At 49.1% G+C, this 21,838-nt stretch overlaps 1 protein-coding gene across 1 annotated transcript in view; it reads right to left on the minus strand.

The window, feature by feature from the left end:
• Positions 1–8,096, minus strand: part of LOC107215272 (acid-sensing ion channel 2-like) — a 35,413-nt gene extending 27,317 nt beyond the window's left edge. The window contains exon 1 of the mRNA XM_015651318.2: positions 7,287–8,096. Within this exon, the coding sequence (XP_015506804.1) occupies positions 7,287–7,850 (564 nt within the window). The 5' untranslated portion in view covers positions 7,851–8,096. The remainder of the gene's footprint in view (positions 1–7,286) is intronic.
• Positions 8,097–21,838: the final 13,742 nt, after the last annotated feature.

Genomic DNA, 21,838 nt, shown 5'->3' on the forward strand with positions numbered 1-21,838 from the left:
CTGCTGAGCTGAGCTGGAATCACTCGCCTGCCCGAAGCCGCTCGCACGCGCTTTGGCCCAGCCCTTCTCAGGGCTGTTTCTCTAGAGAAGTCGCGGTGCTCCGGGCTTTCCGTCGCCGCAGCAATATTCCTTGTCTTTCCTGGCCTTTACTTCTAGCTTTGGACATGACTAGACTAAGTCTGGTTCCTGGAGAGAAAGCACAAGTTCATGTGAAATCTTCCTGTGGTTTCACCTTCCACCCACCGCAGACAGAAAACTGTAGCCATGAGAACTCATCCAAGGCCAGTTGTCAGGGAGACCCTGTGACATGAACTGTGTTAGTCACAGAGAACCACAGGTGAAGGAGGCACCAAGGCATGGTGGCTGGAAGACATTTATCAGATTTGTTCTCTGTTGTTGACAACCTTAGCTCTCCACAGCTTTGAGCACTTCAGTTCCCAGTGCCTGTCTGGGAGAAATTAGGTGAAGCACAAGAAGCTGCACTCAGAGGTATTTCCAACAATAATAAAAGCCTCACACAATTTCCAGAACAATTCTGATAAATCTTGGCAGCCCTCAAACATCTCCCCTGTCCTTGGAACTCCAATGATACCCACCTTGCTCAGCAGTTCTTCCCCATCCCAAGGGTGGATTTGCATTTTGCTCCAGCTCCAGCTGCTATTTGGAGTGCAAATCCCTGGGCACGTGGGGTGTGGAGGACAGAGGAGCTCTCATTTGTACCTCCTGATGAACAACTCTAACAAATGAGAATCACTCAGAAGTGAGGAGTGGTTCTTGCTCTCCTCCAAACCAAGTGCCAGCTGCTCCAGCAAGGGAAGGCTGAGCGCACATCTGGCTCTTACACAAATTCTTTGTCCTTTCTCTCCCAGGGCCCTCCCTGTGCCTCATCTCCCTTGTCATTCATCCCTCTCTGCTCTCCAGCTGGCTTTAACACCTTGGCTGTGCCTGTTCCTCACATTCCCACTTGTTTAAATTATTCCCCATGCCAAAGCTTGAGTGAGGGAGGGCAGCATGCTTGGCTAAGAAACAGCTCAAAACACATCCAAACACAGCCCTATTCAAAGATCATCAAGGAGGACTGTCACTGTTCTGGACAGGTCTGCATCCCAAATGCAGGGCACCAATGTCCCACGTTAACAACCTACAGCCCCTCTCTGCAGTTTCTCTCCTTTGGAGTTGTTTCATCCAGTGTTTATACTTCTTGTATGTCGTGGTTTGATATTGGCCAAGTCCCAGGTATCCATGAAAGTCATTCAGTTACTCTCTTTTGCTACAGTTGGGCAGAGGAGAGGGAGAAAAAAAAATTAAGAATTAACAAAGGGTTCATGAGTTGAGGTTAGGACTGGGGGAAAACACTCTAAGGGCAAAACAGGTTTCAATTTAAAGGTACAAAGTAAATTTATTATTAAAGAGTCAGAGGAGGGTAATAAGAAGTAAAATAAGCCTCTAAAACATTTTTTACCCCCAGCCTGTCCCTCCTTCCCAGCGACAGCACAGGGAGACAGGGCATGGGGGTTTCGGTCAGTTCATCCCTCCAGACCTTGTTCAGTTTGTTTAGGGAGAGGAGTCTTTTCTCTGCTATGCCGTGGGGTCCCTTCCACGGGCAAACAGTCTTCCCAAAACTGTTGTGGCATGGGTCTCTCAGCCACAGGCTGCAGTCCCCTAAGGATAGGCTGCTCTAGTTTGGAAGCAAGGGCCCTCTCTCTCTATCTGGAAGCAGGATCCCTCTCTCTCTATTCAGGTCTCCCACTGGATCACAGCTTTCTCCAGCATCCACCTGCTCTGGTGTGAGCACTTCCTCTCATGGGCTGCAAGTGGATCTCTGCATGCACCGTGGACTTCCTGGATTACAGGGGGACAGCTTGGTTCACCACAGTGCTCACTATGGCTTGCAGAGGAATCCCCGCTCCAACGCTTGGAGCGCCTCATCCCCCTCTTTCTTCCACTGACCTTGGTGCTGCCATTTTCCCTCACATGTCCTCACTTCCTTCCTCCTCTTCTCTGACTAGGAAGAAACCTACTGTCAGTAGGTACCATTGCCAACAGGTTCTACTGATTCAAAGACCCTTGCAAGATCCTGCAGCACCAAGAAGTTGACCTTGTCTAGGTTCCTCTTTGGAGAATCTCTTGTCACACTTCTGCTGCCGGCCGTGTGGCCCCGCTGCCGCCGTGCACCCGCACGCGTGGTGCCAGGCACTGCAGCCATGCAACGCCTCTCTTCATGCAGCGTGCTGGGGAGGGGAAGCTGCCACCACCACCCCTGCCCTTTCACCCACAGCATGGCCAGGGGCAGCCAGGAAGGCAAGGCTCACCACAGGTCACACTGGGATGGCCCCACTGGTGGTGCCACACCACCCCTGGGAAAAAAATGGTGGGTGCTGTTTTGATTTTCTTCTCAAATATGTCATCACAGAGGAGTTACCAACCTTTCTAATTGGGCCAGCAGCATCTTCAGAGCCATCAGAGGTTGACTCTGTTGGACATGGTGGAAGTTTCTAGCAGCTTCTCACAGAAGCCACTCCTGTGGCCCCCCTGCTACCAAAATCCAGGCTGTGCCAAACCAACACACAGTATTAAAGGATTTAAAACTGGTTTTGCCATGAAAAGGCCCACTAAAACTCCAAAGCTTTCATTAGATTTTAACTCTACTAACCATTCCAACCCAGGAATGGTTTTTCATGAGCATTGTTCCAAACTGGCATCCATCCATGAAACTTCCTGCAAAATATAAAGCATTATCTTACCATTTTTTAATAAATAAAGGAAATATAAACCCCATCAGTGTAACAGGGAACTACCACACCCATAAATCCTTACAGGACATAGAAATTTAATCCAGGAAAACACTGGGTGGAATGAGGATTTGCATTTCCCAAAGGCAGTGTTTGCCAGATACCTGAGTGAGGAGCAATCCACCTCCTTTTAGACACCCAGTGAGACACTACTAGCAGCAAAATTATAACCCTGCACTCCCTCTGTGCCTGTGCTCACACCCAGACCTTCAACAGTGCTTGCAAAATTGGGATACTCCAGTGCAGACTGGGAAGGCTGCACAGTGACCTGATTTCCTACTGAAAGAATGGCCTGTTTGTGTAAAAGTTATCACTGAATCACATATCTCATTATTGCACATCTCATTATGAGAGCTCTCATTATTGCATCTCAGGTTATGGAGAACACTTTGGAAAAAGTTGTGATTCTCCAGAAAAATTGTTAAATAGAGAAGTAATGTTTCTCTGAATCAAGTACGCACTATCCTGACCTTTTTTCTTGAAGAAAGTAGAAGTTGTATAACAGATGAGAATGGACTAGTTAGTCTAAACAAGCAAAGCTGTTCACTAAACATTGGCTTGATAGATACACTAGAAAGAATGGCAGAAAACATATGTATAGAGAATGCCAGATAGACTGGCAGAAACTCGTGTCTTAAAATAGCAATATTCACATGAGATACACTTCATTACGTGGACCCTGTTGGTCAGAAGAATGTGTATTGAAAATAAATGAGTTCTATCCTTCAATTGTCATGGCCACTGGCAATAAATAGACATCTGATGAGGCAGAGTAGGCACAAGGGAAAAGTTTGTGCTAGCTGGAATGATTGGATGTGTGAGGAAGCACAGCCCAACACTGCATTTAGCAAATGACCCAACTGCGAAACACGGTACCACCCCAGACACCCAGAACATCCCCCAGAGCCACGGCTGGCCTGTGCTGGGCAGAGCTGTGCTGCTGGGGAGCATTTCTCAGCAAGGAGGGGAGTGAGGGATCCCATTCCCCTGCTGCTCAAATTCCCAGTGTCCACTCCCAGGCCATCACATCCCTCACTCCATGTTTGTCCCATGGGCTGAAAGTGTTTTCAGAGGTGTTCTCCCCACTGCCCCCCACATTTTCTAGGCCACAAACAAAATCCTCCTGCAAGTGTCCCCTGGCACCACCCAGCTCATCCCAGGCTGGAACAGTGAAGGACCACAAGCCACACCAGCAGCCCCAGGAAAGAGGCTTTTCTCCACACACTCCCAGAACATCACAGTGGTGTGGCGAGGGCTGATGAGCCCAAGCTTTGCCAGGCTTGGCAGCAGTGGGATGGAAGACCTTGATGTCACGTTGAGCAGCAGGAGCACAGCTCCTGCAGGAAAATGCCATCTGTGAGGTCATTTCCAACCAGGACCTCCTGGCAGGGAGCAATGCAGAAAACAAAGAGGGGTTTTCCTTGGCTGCAGCTATCAGCCTTTCCTCCTCCAAATACTCCAAGGGAATGGCTTTCCTAAAGCATGGTCTGACAATTTTCTCTTCTTCACTTGCTTTGCCTACAGCAAAGCTCTGCATTATCTTCTCTGCTGTTCTGTGCATGGCAATGCCAGTGCAGGATCAGCACATCTGGCTAAGACCTGCCTGTTCCCTTTGGAGTATTTCTGCAGAAGAGCTGTGGGGACTCACTCCAGTCAGCAGACCTTAATATGGGAAATGTTATCTGAGAGGTATTAGGGGAAGAAGGAACAGGAAGCGTAGGGAAAACACAGCTCAAATCCTGTTATTAAAGCAGTGACAGAGGATTTAAACAGGGCAGTGGAGGAGGAGGAAGGGTAAAGTAAAGTGTTTTCAAATGCCAAGATGCTGTCATTCCAGCTCCTGCTCTTCATGCAGCAGCAGCACTGTGCACTTTATTCAGCACACAAAAGCCCCCATGCAGCAGAAGGCAGAGCTGACCAGAGGCAGCACAGCACTGACTCCTTCAGCAGCACCCTTATTGCAGAGTTCCTGTTTGGTGCAGCCTTCTGCTGCAAAGCCCCTGCCTCCTCTGCTCCCAGCTACCAGAATTTGGGCAGTATATATTAAAACCTCATAGTTCTTTACTCTGCTGGCATATTGCAGAACTGGCCTGGGATTTACACCCTGTTTCCCTTCAGGAAACAAATCAGGCTTCAGTGATGACTCTTCTCCAGCGGGTGCTGCAGCAGGATGGATGTGCTGTCACTGAGCTTGTGTGCAGCTGCAACAGGTTGGTGGTGATTAAATGCAAAATTCATCCAGGACATGAGGTTCTGATTCAGCCTGGAGGCAGCTCACAGACCTCTACAGCATTCTCCCTGTGGAAACACCTACTCATCCTTCAAACAGACACTTTTTCCTGCCTTTTATCTCCAAGAGGTAAAATCTCGAAGGAAAACAGAGTTGTTGTGTCCCTGTTGAGTGCTTCTTCCTGGATTTCCATAACCTGAAGGATTACCTGGAGTCAGTGAGCCTGAAGCCCTGCCTCTGTGAGAGACAATGCTGTCATCTGGCTCAGGTGGGAGCTGCTTTGCAGAGTGGGCTGAAGTATTGCACTCAATCTCTCACTTTGACAAGGACAAGCACTGTCAGTCCATAATATCCTGTCTCTTTCTAGCTTGCCCTGATCTGTTTTAACAGAGCATTTATTTGGCAGACAGGGAATGTTTGTCTTTCTGGAAACTACAGTATCCCCCATGGGAAAAAAAAATAGAAAATCATTGTTTCAGAAGCAATTATCTCAAAAACTCAATAGCCAGGGGTGACACCCTGCTGGGTCCCAGAGGGGCTGCCAAGAGCTCCTGTCTTCCCTGAGAACAGGACCTGCTTTTTAAAGTCCTTTTTTAGGCCCTGCAGGTGCTTGGAAAATGCTAGCTGCTCCCTGGCTTTGAGATTTTTGCTTTTAGCTGGTTCTTATTTCACTCTTGGCAAGTCCACAGGCAGAATACCTCCCACTCCCCACACAAGGGAGGTTTGTCCATCCTCCTGAGATCTGACCTCACTCCCTGACTCTTCTGTCCCCTGGAATTTTGCATCTGTTTCTCCTTTTTTATCCCACTCTCCAGACTTGATCACACATGGCTTTTCTTTAGCAAGCTTCTCTCCTTGGAACTTGCTTGACACCTTTCTACAACCTGGATGACCCAACCCCTGCTCAGACCTGCCCAGGGAGCAGAAACAAGGGAATGGTTTGCCTGGATATGCAGTTTGAAATAGGCACAGCATTGGAGTTATGCACAGGTAATTACTGAGGCACAAAATTCTATGCTCCTGCAGAGAGGTGTAAGGAGAGCACAGTCCAGGGGATGGCAATGACTTTGGAGCTGGAGTCAGTTGGACTCATTTTCTCAGAGATCCAAAGCAGCACAGACAGAAAATATTCCCTTCTCCCAAAACCAAAGATTCTGCTGATGAACCAGGCAATCACAAACCCTGTCCAGGACCTGTTGTCCACAGGACACACTGTAATTAGGAGAACAAGCAGCAGCACTCCTAAGAAACTACCACCTGAAACCTCTAATATTCCTGACTCAAGGATCATAGAGCCAAGGCACTGCCCAGCTTGGTTTGAGAGCATGGTGGGACTTAGCCCAGACCCCAGCACCCCCCCAGCTCAGCCAGGATGGGGTTCAGCCCCCCCTGCAGCCCCAGTCTCTTCACCTGCCCCAGCAGCACACAGGGGTCTCACTTCATGCAGACAACCTCCTAGTAATATTTATTTTACACTGACACATTTACCACCGCAGCACCCAGGCCAGCTTGCATTGCCATCAGGGTGCCAGACAGAAGCTGGAAACTCAGCAGCAGCTGCTTCCCTCAGGATGCTCGAGTACCCACTTCACTCCACCTGCCCCCATCTCAGAGCAGACTGGGATCAGGGCTCAGCCTCTCAGTTGCTTTTCCTCTTCTTCTCTTTCCCCTCCTTTCATATAACACAGCACAGGAAAGACACAGCACCAGGCAGGTACCCAGCTGCTACCCGCACTCCGCAGCAAACCAGGATTTATGAGACATGAACACCAGGAACAAGAGGGAAAATTTCCCCTTCTACAGTTCCAGCAAAGCTGCAAACACCTGGAGAAATACTGTTGGACACTGCTCAAAAAAGCAGCCCTGAGTACCTGTCCTCCCTGTTGATTCTGTCAGCCCTCTCTGCTTCCTTCAGCTGGCTGACATCCACTGGCCATGGCAAGAGACACTCAGGCCCCTGTGATGCTCAGCAGCACCCATCTGACACTGGGAGCCATGGGCCTTATGCAGGATGGGGGCTGGACCTGCTACAAGCCCCTTTTAGGTCTGGCCCCACAGAACCCCCATTAGGACTCCAACAAACAAACTTCAGCTCAACAGGCTTCCTCCTGCTCCTCCTCTGCCATGCCAGAGCCTGGCAGCCACTGCCTCATCACAGCAGACCCACACTAGTGGGCAAGTGACCTTCAGGGCTGTCCTGGTCCTGCAACACCATAGCCCACATGCCCAGAGAAGAGAAAAGCAGAGTGCCTGCTCATACTCACAGTTTTGAAGTCCTTGTGGTTGCACTCCTGGCCTCTGAACTTGCAGTACAGCATCATATCCTTCAGGTCATGGCCAACCCGTGCCAGGAACTCCTGCATGCTGAAAACTTTGGGTTTATACTGCTTAAAATTGGCCTTTTCTTGGAGGATGGCTAAGACAGTGGGGTCAGCCAGTTGAGGGTTGGGGATCTGCAGGTTGACATCCAGCAGAGCCAGGAGCTCCCCAGCATGGTACAGGTCGTTGGTGGTGAGCCGGGAGAAGCGGAACTCATTGAGGTTACAGATGGTGACAGCAGGAAACACCAGGCTGTTCGCCACCACCTCGTCCACTTTGGTCACATGCTGGTAGGAGAAGTAAAAAGCCACCCTGTCCGAGCTCTCCACCAGGAGGAGACCCAGCGAGCCCACAAAGGCCAAGGTCCAGAGCAGGCGCCGGATGGTCACCGGCCCGTAGACGAAGACATGACGAATCCCATGGAGCGTGGTGGTGTTGGCAAAAATCTGGATGCTGGAAGGCTGCAGGCTGCCCATGCTGCCCTCACTGGTGCTGTCCTTCAGATCCATAGTTCATTTAAATCCTGGTCCTGCTTTTTGGGTCAGTCTGGAGCCAGAACTGGGATCTGGATCTCTCCCCTCTCCTCTCCAAAGTAATTAAACCCTTTTAGGGGTGGGCGAGGGAAGCAGAGTGAGACCAGCAGCTGCGAATTTATTCCACGAGCTCAGCAGTAGCTTCGTCGGGGTAAATATTTATATAAAATCCATTCAAACTCGGTCTTGATTTCCTCGGTGCGATAAGGAGGGCTGGTTTTATTTAGGGAGACACCAAGGTGATGTGGAAGAGATGTGGGTGGGCAGCGAAAGCTGAGCCAATGGCAATAAAGTCCTCCCCCTCCACACACACACAGGCACACACGCGCCGAGGGGAGCTGAGATTAAGCGAGCGAGCCTAAAACAAGTGCAGGCAGCTCGCAGGCTGTTAACTAGTGCGGAAAGCCGAAGATGCTCCTTCCCGGATGTCTTCAGCCCGACTGGGAGATGCTCCCCGAGCTCCGGGGATGCGACTGCAGGATTTAGGCATCTCTCCTCCTTCCCAGCTCTCCATTTTGGACAGAAAACACCACCCCGAAAACCCAGCCTGTGCTGTCGGTGTGATTTGCAAGGGAAAGGTGGGCAGCTAATTCAGCGGGAGAAATAGGAAAGCAGAGCGGGGAGGGAAAAGGAAAGGCTGAAAAATAAAGGAAAGGAGAGGATTGCTGCTCAGCTCCATGCACGCACACACGCTAATAGATTAGAAAGCAGTGGCATGAAAACGCTTCTCCTTCACACGGCAGCTCTGAGCAAAACCCAGTCAGGGCAAGACTCGGGGAGCGGCAGCGGAGGAGCTGTAGCATCTCCCATCTCTCCTGTCTCAGAGCTTTTCTTCCCTGCAGGACCTTCAGGGAGAAGCACTGGAAGTGTGTGAGTCACACGTGGATCCGGAGCCCCGCGGCAGGGCAGGAAGAGGGAGCTGCGAGCCGAGACCCCCAGCTCCAGCCTGGGCTGAGTCTGGAAGCGGCTGTGCCTCGGCAGGGCCGGGGGGGCTGTGCCCAGCAGCTCCTGAGCCGCCCGGATCAGCCCCCCAAGGCTCGAAAGACTCCGAAGCAGCAGCATCTCTGGATGTTCTGTTTGCCGCTGGAAGGCAGCCTTGACGGATGTGTTTGGGGAAGGCGCTCCCAGATGTGCATTCAGCCGGGAGGCTGGGAAGGAGGAGGGGGTGGAGGGAGGAAAACTGGGTTTTCTACCCAAGAGATGCTGCAGATCCTGTGCTGATGCCTTGGTACAGGAGAGCATCTGTGGTGCGACTGCAGGAGTGGGAATGAGGGGGATCCATCCAGGGTGTGAGGTGCTGGGTCTGAGCAGGGCCGGGGTAACTCCCTTCCATATCAGCTCCATGAACAGCAGGAGTTTGGCTTGATTTTTTCCAGATCCAGAATTATACCCCAGGATTTCTATCTCTGTACAGCGTCCAGCCCTATAGCAGGTGAGGGTCCCAGAGCATGGAGTCACCCAGAACATGACTTTCCCAGCTGGGATGAGATGGGAGCAGAGGGTTGAAGCACAGGCAGAGATTTTCATGGTCTGCAGGGCAATGCCTCGTGACTCTCAGCCACCTTTAAAGATTATATGGGATAAAATGAGCCCAGTTTCTGGGCTATACCCCTGAGTGCTGTTACCATGACAACAGACCATTTACACCATTTGACCGCTTCATCTTTCAGGTGCTTGACTGATGGACCCCCAAGACTCTTCTCCCCAGGCCATGAGCCACCCTGACCTCCCCTGACAATTTTCACCCAGAGATAAGATCATTTCAGCTTTGCTGTCTCCACATTTGGCCTTAGCAAGCCCAGCCTTGGCATCCCCCAGCAAGGATGTTCATATGGGAATGTCCCTCAGTCTGAGCTACCCATACCATCCCTGCTGCTTTCTCCATTTTACACCACGGAGTCTGAGGCAAAGAGAAGACAAAGGACTTGGGAGCCCTGAGCTGGATTTCCCAGGAGGACTTTTCAGCATACCAGGTTGCTGCCCTGAAGCTGAACCCTCCTTCCATAGCCAGAAGGCTCCAGCACTGTGTTGTCATGGATGGCTGAGGTACAGAGGGAGCAGGAGCTGCCTCCAGAGTGTGGTTTCCTCTTGTACAGATCCACATCAGCCCTGAAATGCAAAATATGATCCCTCCTCCTGCATCTGTGCCTGTGAGTAAAGCCAGGCTCTCAATACATTGTGGCTAAACAGACCTGTGTTCCTTCTGCATTACTCAGAAATTCAGACAAGGAGAGATGCACAAACCTCCTGTACTTTGTGGTGGCTTTTCCAGGAGAGTGCAAAAGGCAGAGCTGAGCACACCCAAACAAGCTATGGCCCAGAATTAAAGCAGCTGAGGACCAGAGTAGCCATAGCACCCATGCTCCTGGCTCCAGACCTTCCTCCTGTCTCCCCTTGTGCTCACCACCTCTGCATAGTCAGGGACAAGACCCTTCCCCTCTAAAAAATTCCTGGCTAGAATGGGTTCCCTTTCATACCCATTTCCAGCCCATCTGCAAATCCCTCTCCCCCACGCCTGCACTGGCTGGGCTGGTGTGTTAATGCTTTCATTTGTTCTCCATTAATGTTTTCATTTTTCCCCCGTGTGTACAGCCTTTGCAATCCCATTTGCTGTAATTCACACCATAAACCATCTGCTGCCTTTTATTGTTGAACTGTGCAGGAAGCTTCTGCTGTAGCCTGGAGGGAACAGCCCCATGCCCAGCAGAGCTGCCTGGCACCAGCTCCACACCAGCTCCACACTGGCTCTGCTCCACTGCTCCTGTGGATGGGCACAAACCAGGGAGACAAATCATGGAATCATGGAAAGTTTGGGTAGGAAGGGATCATCTCATCCCACCCCCTGCCATGGGCACAGACATCTTCCACTATCCTAGGATGCTCCAAGTCCTGTCCCACCTGGCCTGGGACACTTCCAGGGATGGGGCAGCCACAGATGCTCTGGGCACTGTCATGTTCTGGTGAGGGCTGGTGGCTCAGGCTGTGTCCAAGAGCTGCCAACAGCCACAATGTCCTGGGAGCCAGGGAAAGAAGCAGCTGAGGATGGGCTGTGGGGTAACACCAGCAAGAGTGAAGGACATGGGGTACAAGGGCTGGTAAGGGCTGATGCCCCCTCTGGCCTCCCCTGTGAACAACCCCTCTAAGGGGACACAGAGGGGGAGGACAAGGCAGCCTGGCTGATCCCATAAACTCTCTGAGAGAGAGCCCAGCTAAGGACACCTGTGCTAGGGAAAGCCCCAGGAATGTGCAGCATCCCTGGTAGGTGGAGGAGCTGCTATGGGAACTCATAGCCCAGTCTCAGTCCCTGGATGTTCCTTGCAGAACGTGCTGCTTCAAATTTGCTTCAAGCAGACGAGCCAGGCAGGGCCAGAAGACATACCCCTGAGAAAAATCCCCTTTCTCACACCTTTGCAGAGATGACGGGAAGTGGAGAGGGCCAGGCTGGCTGGCAAGAGGGCAGGCACAGGCTGTGCAGAGCCCTCTCTCCTTTGCACAGCCTGTGCCTGCCCTCTTGTGTCTCCAGCACTTGCTGCAGTGCTCGGGATCCCACCCCGAACAACGAGAAATGGCTCTCTCTGTTCGAGGAAAAAAAAGGGATGAAGAAGGGTCCTGACATGTGAATCCCTCTGCTTCCACAGCCCCACTTGAGCCTTCCTGGAAGCACAGCCCAGTTAAAGGGTTTGCAATGAGAAAGGCAGGACTGACCTCACACACACAGCAGTGGCAAGTTTTGCAGAGAAAATGAGGTGCTTTGGTCCCCCATGTGGCTCAGTACATGGTTCCCACTGCCCTGGGCCAGAGCCCTCTCCTTAACCCTGGAAATTGCTGTATTTTCTGCCAGTTCATTTATTTGATGTTCCCCTCTGGGCTTGAAGAGAAAATGGATTTATAAAAAAAAGGAAAAAGAAAAAGGCAATGATGGCTGCAGTCCAGCAAAGAGGTTTGTCTGACAATAACAGAATTGTTTAGATTGGAAAAGTCCTCCGAGCCCATTGAGTCCAACTGAGTTGACCCAGCACTGTCAGGACCACCACTGACCATGTCCTCAAGAGCCACATGCACATGGCTTTTAAACCTCTCTGGGGATGGAGACTCCACCACTGCCCTAGACAGCCGTGACAGGGCTGGGCAACCCTCCCCATGAAGAAATCCTCCTTAATCTCCAATCCAAACCTCCCCTGGCCCAGCCTGAGGCCGTTCCCTCTCCTCCTGTCCCTGTTCCTGGGAGCAGAGCCCGACCCCCCCGGCTGTCCCCTCCTGCCAGGGACTTGTGCAGAGCCACAAGGGCCCCCTGAGCCTCCTCTGCTCCAGCCTGAGCCCCTTTCCAGCTCCCTCAGCCCCTCCTGGGGCTCCAGCCCCTTCCCAGCTCCCTCAGCTGTTGCTCCAGATCCTCCCCTGGCCCAGCTGCAGATCATTCAGTGGTTGCACAGAGCACCAGGGAAATGTCCCATCAATGTCCCTCTGGGATTTCAGTCTCACAGGATGCTGTTTTTGCCATGGGCTTTGAAGGCAGAAAGGACAAGATGCAATTGGAAGGGAAGTCAGAGAGCACAAGGTCAACCTCAGTGACTCCTGAAAGAAGGACTTTGCTTAAAGTGATCTATAACTCTCCCTCCATTTCTCAGGCTTTCCCCAGTATTTTTGGACTCTCTTGTCACTTAAACTTCTACTGCCAGTTCAAAGTGGAGACACAGAGCTCCCCTGAGCAGAGAGGGCTTAGCTACTAAACAAGAACATAATGTTGAATGTTTCCCCTGAAATTAAATCTGATCAGTTCCAAAGTAGCTTTGGCTCAATTAAACAGCTTTCTAATACATAGAGAAAATTGAAATTTTTATTAGATTTCAGGGCATTTAATATTGTGCTTGGATTTATAATTGGGTATAAAATGAAAGCAATGGAAACAATTGAAAAGAAAAAGAAGTCTCCTTGAAATAAATCCAAAAATATTCAAATGGCTGCATGAAATGCCTTCTAAAGGAAGGTCATAGAATCCCAGACTGGTCTGGGTTGGAAGGCACCTTAAAATCATCCAGTCCCACTCCCTGCCATGGGCAGGGACACCTTCTGCTATCCCAGGTTGCTCCAAGCTCTGTCCAACCTGGCCCTGGGCACTTCCAGGGATCCAGGGGCAGCCACATCTGCTCTGGGCAGCAAAGCTGTTAGAAAGTAAGACAATTAAATGCTCCATATCCATGCCCATTTCCCTCCAGAGAAAGATGATGATGAAAACATCATATTGGCAGAGAGCTGAACCAGCATTTTCCAGTGAAAGAATGATTCGGGGAAGAAGATTTCTCCCCCAGCAGCAGAGAGGATGTCCCAGGTGCCTTCCTCCTCCTGTAGAAATATTAATGCACATTCATACTCCCCTGGATGTTCTGGGCCCCAGTGAGGGAATATTGGATTTTTAGAGGTGTTTCTCAGCACTCAGAGGCTGCCCTGCTCCCTCTGACATTCCCAGCTTCTCTGCAATAACAGATTTACCAGCCTTCTCCCCAGGGCTGTGTTCACCGGGGCTCCAAGGTGTTCCTGTCAGAGGTGACTTGTGTGGCATCTGCTCAGCTCCAAAGCCAGCCAGGACATCCCAGGGACTTTTGGCTCCATCCTCCTATGTCTGTCCTTCACTGCCCACCCTGAGCAAGCCACAGTATCTCTTCATCCTATACAAAATGAAAGCAGTGCTCTTTCTGTCCTGTGTCTTGAGTTTTAAGATTTGGGAATGAAAAAATGTACTAAAAAATTATATTTTCTCTGGTGCCTCTGCATTTAAATAGCCCTTGAAATTCTACTTGTTCTCCATTAAGTTTTACACGGTTTTATTTTCAGTTACGTGTGTTAGTTCTGCCTGATACTCTTCTTCTTCAGAATGCCTATAAAAACACCCTGAATTGCTCATGAATAATTCAAGTTTAGGACCCATTCCAGGCCCTTGTTTCTGGATAACACCAGACATTTGCTCTTGTTGGCACATGAAACAAGCAAGGAAAATTCACCAATTTATTTTTTTTCATCCTTTTTCCCAAAAACTTCATTAGCTTTCCTTTCTTTTTAACTTCTCCTTCAGTGTCTCTGCAGCTCTTAACTGAATTTCTCCAAAGGAGGCAGTTTTCATGGGATTACAATTCTCAGAATAATTAGGGAAAGAATCCCACAAATTAAGAAGTCATCCTTCCATTGCCATGGCAACCCTGATTGTCCTTCCTCAAGTGGCTTCACTGGGAAAACAAGAAGAAAACAATCTCAAAACCAATTGCAATCCTGGTGCCAAAGGAGCAGAGCTGGGAGGTGACACAGGATATCCCAGGGGGGATCTCTCTGTGCCAAAGATCCAAAGGTGTTGAAAATGTCCAAAGGAGGGACACGAGGATGGGGAAGGGTCTGGAGGGGCCACACGAGGAGCAGCTGAGGGCACTTGGCCTGTTCATCTGGAGCAGGGGGGGCTGAGGGCAGAGCTCACTGGGGCTGCAGCTCCTCCCCAGGGGCAGCTCCGATCTCTGGGACAGGGACAGGACCCAGGGAATGGCTGGAGCTGGGCCAGGGGGATTTGGGATGGATCTCAGGAAAGGTTCTTCCCCCAGAGGTGCTGGCACTGCCCAGGCTCCCCAGGGAATGGTCCCAGCCCCGAGGCTGCCAGAGCTCCAGGAGAGCTTGGACAGAGCTCCAGGGGTGCACAGGGTGGGGTTGTGGGGTGTCTGTGCAGGGCCAATGGGTAAAAAACTTCTGTTTGTATTTGTATTGACAGCAAATCCCAACTTCCACTATCCCAGGTTGATCCAAACCAAATCTAACCTGGACTTGGACATTTTCAGGGGTCCAGGGGAAGCCACAGCTTCTCTGAGCACCCTGTGGCAGGCCCTCCCCACCCTCACAGCCATCTAACCCTGCCCTCTGGCAGGGAAGCCATTCCCTGTGTCCTGTCCCTCCAGGCCTTGTCCCCACTCCCTCTCCAGCATTCCTCAAGTCCCTTCAGTCCCTGAAAGGGGCTCTGAGCTCTCCCTGGAGCTTCTCTCCAGATGAACATCCCCAGCTCTCCCAGACTGGCTCCAGAGGTGCTCCTGCTCTGTGGCCTCCTCTGGAATTGTTCCAGCAGCTCCACATCCTTCCTGTGCTGGAGCCCCTGAGCTTTAGGCAGCTCTGCAGGGGGACCTCCCAAAGGCAGAAATGTGAAGTGAGTTGAGTGAAAGGACTGTTTGCTATGGGGACAGATTGATGCACTGGAGGTGTGTCCTGTGGCATCATTAGAACTTTATGGAAATCTGAGTCATGGAAAACAGGTGAAGTTTGCTGGAGGCCACATGAGATACTTTTGTAATTTAATTCGTTCTCCCCAGTGTGCTGGATGGGCCTAATACTTTTCCATCTCGGGAATGCTGGGTGAGTTAGTTCATGGTTATTCAATGGGCTGAGAAGGAGCAGGGACAGGAACTCGACCAGATTATGGTATTTACTCTCAGCAGGATTCTATCTACTCCAGAGGAGCTGTTCCTGCACTGAGAGAACAAACCTCATCTTAAATCCTTGTCCTTTCTGAGGGAGAAGAACACATGAAGTTTCTGTTTTGGATGTGATTTAAGTCAGTGCAGTAATAACTGCCCAGAGCTGCACTAGGCAGAGTTGAGCAGCTCAGACATTTTGCTCCATGGTGCTGTGCCAATTTAACAGGTCACTTCAGCTTGTGTAAGATGTGACAGAAGAGGGCCCTACCCTGAGCCCTTTGCTAATCACGTTCTCTGAGAGGGTACGTGAGGTGATGAGTGAGAGAAAAGGCCCAGAAAAACTAAAGAATAATTGTGCCTGCTCTCAGAGAGAAAAAAAAAAATTCAAATTGGGCTCAATAGATCTTTTATCCATGTTCATTTCTGTCTGTGAATACTTCCTTGTGAGGCTGGGGAGTTCCTGGCACAGGTACCCAGAGAAGCTGTGACTGTCCCATCCCTGTCCCAGGCCAGGTTGGATGGGGCTTGAGCACCCTGTGGAAGGTGTCCCTGCCATGGCACTTGATGAGCTTTAAGGTCTTTTCCAACCCAAGCCATTCTGGGACTCTGATGGTATGAAATGTAACACCAGTCCTCTACCCTGGTGTTTTTCTCTCTATAGAAGGGCAGCAAGTTCATTCCAGAAGATGAAGGAAGGTTCTGTTTTCCCATCATACAGGAAAAAACCCTCTTCTGGGTCCTCTCTGTGGGTGAGAGCTTTGTGGGCATGGCTGAGGAAGGTTGTGACCAGGCTGGAGGGGATGGGAGTGACTCAGTGCTCTCACTTAACAGACAGCAATGAAGATCAGTTATCTGAGTGGTGGAAATGCATTTTCAGGTCAGTCAGAGCTTCTTGTGGTGAAGCTGGTCAGTGATATCTAGACAGAAAAATGCTGTTTGGAAAATGAAATTGAAAGAACCTAAACCCTGTGTAATAACAACAAAAAATCCAAACAAAACCAAAACTTTGGATTTCCCCCACACCAAGTATTTTGAAAAGAGAATTGGTTATATCAGCCTAAATATAATAGATTATGTCCCCATCCCACCCTGTGCTGGGTGTGGGTGGGAGAGAGTTAATTTTCTTCACAGTAACTTGTCTGGGGCTGTGGTTGGGATTTGTGCTGGAGACAATCCAAGGATTTTTTTGCTGACCAAGTTAGGGCCTTTTCTGCTCCTCATGCTACCAGAGGGGAGGCTGGGGGTGCCCTGGAAGCAGGGGGAGGCACAGGCAAAATGGCAGCTAATCCCAGCTGATCCCAGGGATATCCCAGACCGTATGAAGTCATACTTAGCTGGGGGAACAAGGAGAGGGAATATTCCAAGTGATGGCTTTTGTCTTCCAAAGTCTCCGTGCCAAGTGCTGAGGGCCTGCCCATGATGGGAAGCAGTGAATGGACTCTTTGGTTTGCCTTGCTTGCACACACAGTTTTTGCTTTACTTATTAAAATGTTTACCTCAACCCAAGTTTTCTCACTCCTACCCTTCTGATTCTCTTCACCCATCCCACTGGGATGTGTGAGGTTGAGTTGCAACTGGGGTTAAACCAGGATTCCCACCATGTTCCCTACAGTCCCTCCAGACATGCCCCAGCAAGAGGGATGTTTCTGGCTTGGAGATTTAGGCTGAACATGGGATTTTGGAATATTAATCTCCACCCTTAAGAAATCCATCACCGAATTTACAGCTGATTGAGCTGCTGGTCTGAATTACAGTAGAGCTGCCATTTAGGAAGATCATTTCCAAGTCTTTTTCCTCCACAACCCTGCTGTGGTGATTTACAATATTGCAAGCTGGCAGGTTCAGGAGAATCCAGGTGCTTTGTTAGGATTGCCGAGAGTGCTTGCACCCTCCTCAGAGACAGAAGGGGCCAATTCCCTGTTTCATTTAGCAATGATAGCAGGGATGGCTCCATAGGCAGCCTGATTTAGAGTTTTAATAACAGCCAGAGAGGAGTAGAGCCCTGCCTTTGCCTTCTCAGTAATTCATGTTTAAATACAGCACCAAATCAAGTTCTAATGAAAGAACAAAGCAAACACTGCCTGTTTCCCTGCTGCAGTTCTGTGTCTGGTCATATTTCTTGCCAGGTAGGATGTGATGAAGGTTTGCTGATAGCCAAAAATGAGCTGGACTCTGATCCCAGGCGCTGCTCAGGGTGGTAAGGGAGCAGCTCTCCAAGCAGGTGCAAATTCTCAACCAGCAGAAAACTGGCTCATCACTCATCTGCTCTTGGAAGCCAGGTGTGACAGCAGTTACTGCCAGAGCTGCAGCTTCTGCTGCTAAGAATGGAAGATCATTTCAAGGATCTTGACTCTTACAAAGTGGCCAGAAAAGGTCTCACTGAGTCAGTGCTGAGAGGACAATTAGGAAGGAATTGTTCCCTGTGAGGGTAGAGAGGCCCTGACACAGGGTGGCCAGAGAAGCTGTGGCTGCTCCTGGATCCCTGGAAGTGTCCAAGGCCAGTTTGGACACTGGGGCTTGGAGCAGCCTGGGATAGTGGAAGGTGTCCCTGCCCATGACAGGGGATTGGACTGGGTGGTCTTCAATGTCCCTTCCAACCCAAAACAGTCTGGATTCTATGAGCAGAGCAAAGCCCAGCAAGTAAGAAAGGATCTCCAGTGCAGTCACTGTAGCTGATCTAGAGAGAGCAGAAGAAATGGTAAAGCTGAAACATTGTCTGAAAGAATCTTCCTCAATGCATCTACCAAAAATGTTTTACTGAAACCATCTCCCAAAGGCATTTTCCTGAAAGCCTCTCCTGAAACCGTCTTCCAAAAGCACTTCTGAAGGCATGTCCCAAAAGCATCTTTCTGAAAGCATCTACTGAAAACATCCTCCTGAAACCATCTCCTGAAAACATCTTACTGAAAACATCTTTCTGAAAGTATCTTCCTGAAAGCAATTCCCATGGTGGCATCACTCCAACCCTTCAGCATCATGCCCTTGCAATTATCATTTCTGCTGTGGGTCACCCCCAGATGCCAGAGTCTGGCCAGGAAGGAGCTGTAAATATAAGAAAAGCAAATTTGCAAGTGGTAAAAGCCCTTAAAGAGAAAATTGTGATTTGCTTGAGTGAACCTTGCCAAAAGCTGCTTTGTTTCCTCCTCTCAGGGAAATTGCTGAGAAGTGCAGGATAGATTCAGGGCTGACACTTGTAAATCAAAAGCAGGCAACCCAGCCTCTTCCAGAGCTGAGCAGTGCAGCCCAGCCTCTGCCAGGGTTCATCAATCACAGCACTCAGTGGCTGGGATACAGGACAGGACAGCCCCAGGCCCTGGTGAATTACTTTCAACATGCCGTTGGGTTTTCGGCTGACTTTGCACAGGAAGCTGCTGAAGCTGCTCTGTGGTGGTGGAACTCAGGTATTTAGGAAGGTGAAGCCTTTCTATGTTCCATTCCCCACTCAAGTATTACCAACCCAGTCTGGTTCCCCAGCAGTGGGATCTGCTGTCAGGATGAGCTGTCCGATGGCACATTGCTGTTTAAACTCTTTAACTGAATCATAAAATAGTTTGGGTTGGAAGAGACCTTACAGCTCATCCAGTTCCACTCCTTGCCATGGGCAGAGACACATTCCACTGGACCAGGTTGTTCCAAGCCCAGTTGGATCCAGCCTTGAATGTTTCCAGGCTCTGAAAACATCCTCTGGTTTCATCCTCTCCCCAGTTTCCAACCAGTTTAAAAGGAATGGACATGAAACCACTTGAAAGAAAAGTCAGAGCATGTGTAAACCTCTTTGACAATGGTTCAAGTCCCCTCTGTTAAACACTGTCCTCCTGCAGAGACCAGGTGTAAAAACCCTGATGAGGATTTCACTGAGATCCCCAAAGTGTAAAACACCACTTTGGGCAGTCCTGTTTTGGTCACTGTTCATTCCAGGATTGCTTTTCACTGCACAAATACCAAGTTCAGGCCCAGTGCAGGTGAGCATAGGGAGTCTGTCCCTGCAGGCAGCAGGGGATACTCAAGCTGTTTATCCTCTGCTCACCCTGCGCTCTCCACACTTGCTCTTGTTACATTGAGACCAAATATAAATTCATGTAATTGCAAAATAACTCTGTGTGAGAGTGCATTTACTCCAGAATATAAATGCCTTGCTCAGGGGAAGGTTAATTTGGTGTCAGAGGGTAAACCACAAGGAGACTTCTCTGCAGTCCAAGAGCATTCAAACTGAGTTTATCCAAGCCCATTTATTTTGCACAAAGATGTATTTGGGGCTGTCTGGTAGCAAAGCAAATGCCAACAGAATGATCCAAGTCTTTGATCAACACAACCACCTTTTAGCAAATGGGGGTTTATTCATCTTCTAAAAGTTTGAAAATAGTTAAAAAGAGACATTGAGTCCTTTTCGACAGTCCCAAGGATTTGTGAGGATTTGATGAGTTCAGCTCAAAAGAAAATGGGTAGAAAAACTGGAAAAGTGAAGATTCTTTGTCTTGACACTTAGAAAATGAAGTGTCTTGATTTCTCATTGCACTGCTTTCAGCTCAGAAACTGCCACAGTACAATATTGGGAAAACTGAAAATTCTGACAAATACAGAATTTTAAGGCCTTTTAAATTAAAAAGAAACTTCTTGTTGTTGTTGTTGTTGTTGTTGAATACAACTTCCTGTCTCATCTACAATTGCTCCTGTTTTTAAGGTGGATAATAGTTTTACTCATACTCATTTGGTTTACCTTTTTAATACTAAACTATGCCTATCAAACAAAAGCAAAGCAAGATTGAGCTCAGATTGTAAATAAATGATTATTTTAGTGTTTTCATATGAATATTTTGCAGTGCATGTTTAGCAGGAGGAAACATTACTTAGTTTCATCTGCAGGCAAAAGCTTGCAGTCAATTAATTCAATCCCTGCAAGAGATTTGAAGTCTCTCATATCCACTCCCCTCTAGTGCCAGTCCCTCACAGGTTCTGAAAATAGATGACTTCTAATTTAATCTTGCAGAAACCAATAGATTTTCACTGAAGCCATGGAAAGACAATGTATTTTTCATTAAATCAGCTCTGCCTGGAATAATGTAATTTTATTTCCACTGTTTCAAACTTCTGCTTGACTGCGAACGAGTGGTGGAGATGGAGAGTGCTCAGGTAGGTGGCTGAGGATCCACACTACCACCTGGAGCTCTCTGCTCATCGTTCACCCCCACAAAACGTGGAAGGCCATTGGACCTGATGATCTTAAAGGTGGTTTCCAACTGAAACGGATCTGTGATTCTATGCTCAGGTTGTGACCATAAAGAGGATGCTCTGGCTTGGGGACAGACAGAGGGCACATGCAATGGCTTTACATCGTGCCTTAGTAGGCAAATCTCCACAAAGTCTGGAATTGTCCACATATATTTCTTCATATTTGAGAAAATCAGCCTCTGTTCAAAACCAATATTGGAGGAATATCTCAAGGCAAACTAAAATGTAAAGCTATCTTACCTGGAGGTAACAGTCACCTCTTTCTCATTCTCTAATTTTGAGAGAAATGCCAGCACCCTGGAAAGAAAAGGAGATTGTAAGAATCATGGCATGATCCAGACAAACTCTGAGACCCTTCTCAGGTATGGAAAAATCAAGGGACCTCTCTGTTTTCCCCTTCTACTTTCTACACATGGTCCAGTAGTGGGGCTCTGGGAGCAGGAGTCAGTGCTGGCTGAGGAGCAGAGACCTCCTGCACACCAGGCCAGTGCTGCATCCCTTTGGAGCACATGAAAAATGAGCCAGACTGAGAAATATGGAGAGCTTTGAAGGGTGAACAGGCAGGGAAGCATCAGAGGAGAAGGTTGTCCATGTGAAGGCTCTGCTCAGTTCCCCAGTTCCCTTGGGAAACATCCAGAGCCTTGACTCACCTGGCGTGAGGTTCACACACAAACCTCCCAGGAGGGGAGGATTTTCCCTTTCCCTTGCTCTTGCTTATGGCTACCCATGGTTTAGAGTAGATGTCATTTATAAAGTCCCTTAATTGGCTTTTGCATGTGTGATTATTTGGAATTAATGTTTGGAACAATTAGAATGTTGCAGAGTAGTGTTGTTGTACAGGGAGTTTTCATGGGTTACATGAGGTCATTACAGAGTTGTACTGGCTGTTCTTTATGTTTTAATTGAATGTTAATTATTTTGTTAACAAAGTTAACAATTTTAATAAGCATTATACCTATTTTATAATCCCTTGCTCATGTATTGGTTGTTATTGGTACATTATTTGTAAGTTTAATGATTCCTTTTAAGTGTCTCAGTTTCAGAAGCCCCAGGGCAAATCCCTCACCAACAACAAGCAGCACTGTGCAAAGGATTTTTAACCTGCTCCAAAGGACCGATTCCTTCACACCACAGCAACCGTGCAAACCTGTTGTAATCCTTCTCCCCGATGGGACCCCTCTGTCCCACCCCCCGTGGTGAGAGCCTGCTCGTCTCAGGGCACAGGCGGCGGAGGGGGTCCTGGAGTGGATACAACACGGACTCAAAGTATCTAGACACAGGAGGCTCAAACTTGCT

The sequence above is a fragment of the Parus major genome, chromosome 27 (genome assembly GCF_001522545.3).
Source record: "Parus major isolate Abel chromosome 27, Parus_major1.1, whole genome shotgun sequence".
Lineage (NCBI taxonomy): Eukaryota > Metazoa > Chordata > Aves > Passeriformes > Paridae > Parus > Parus major.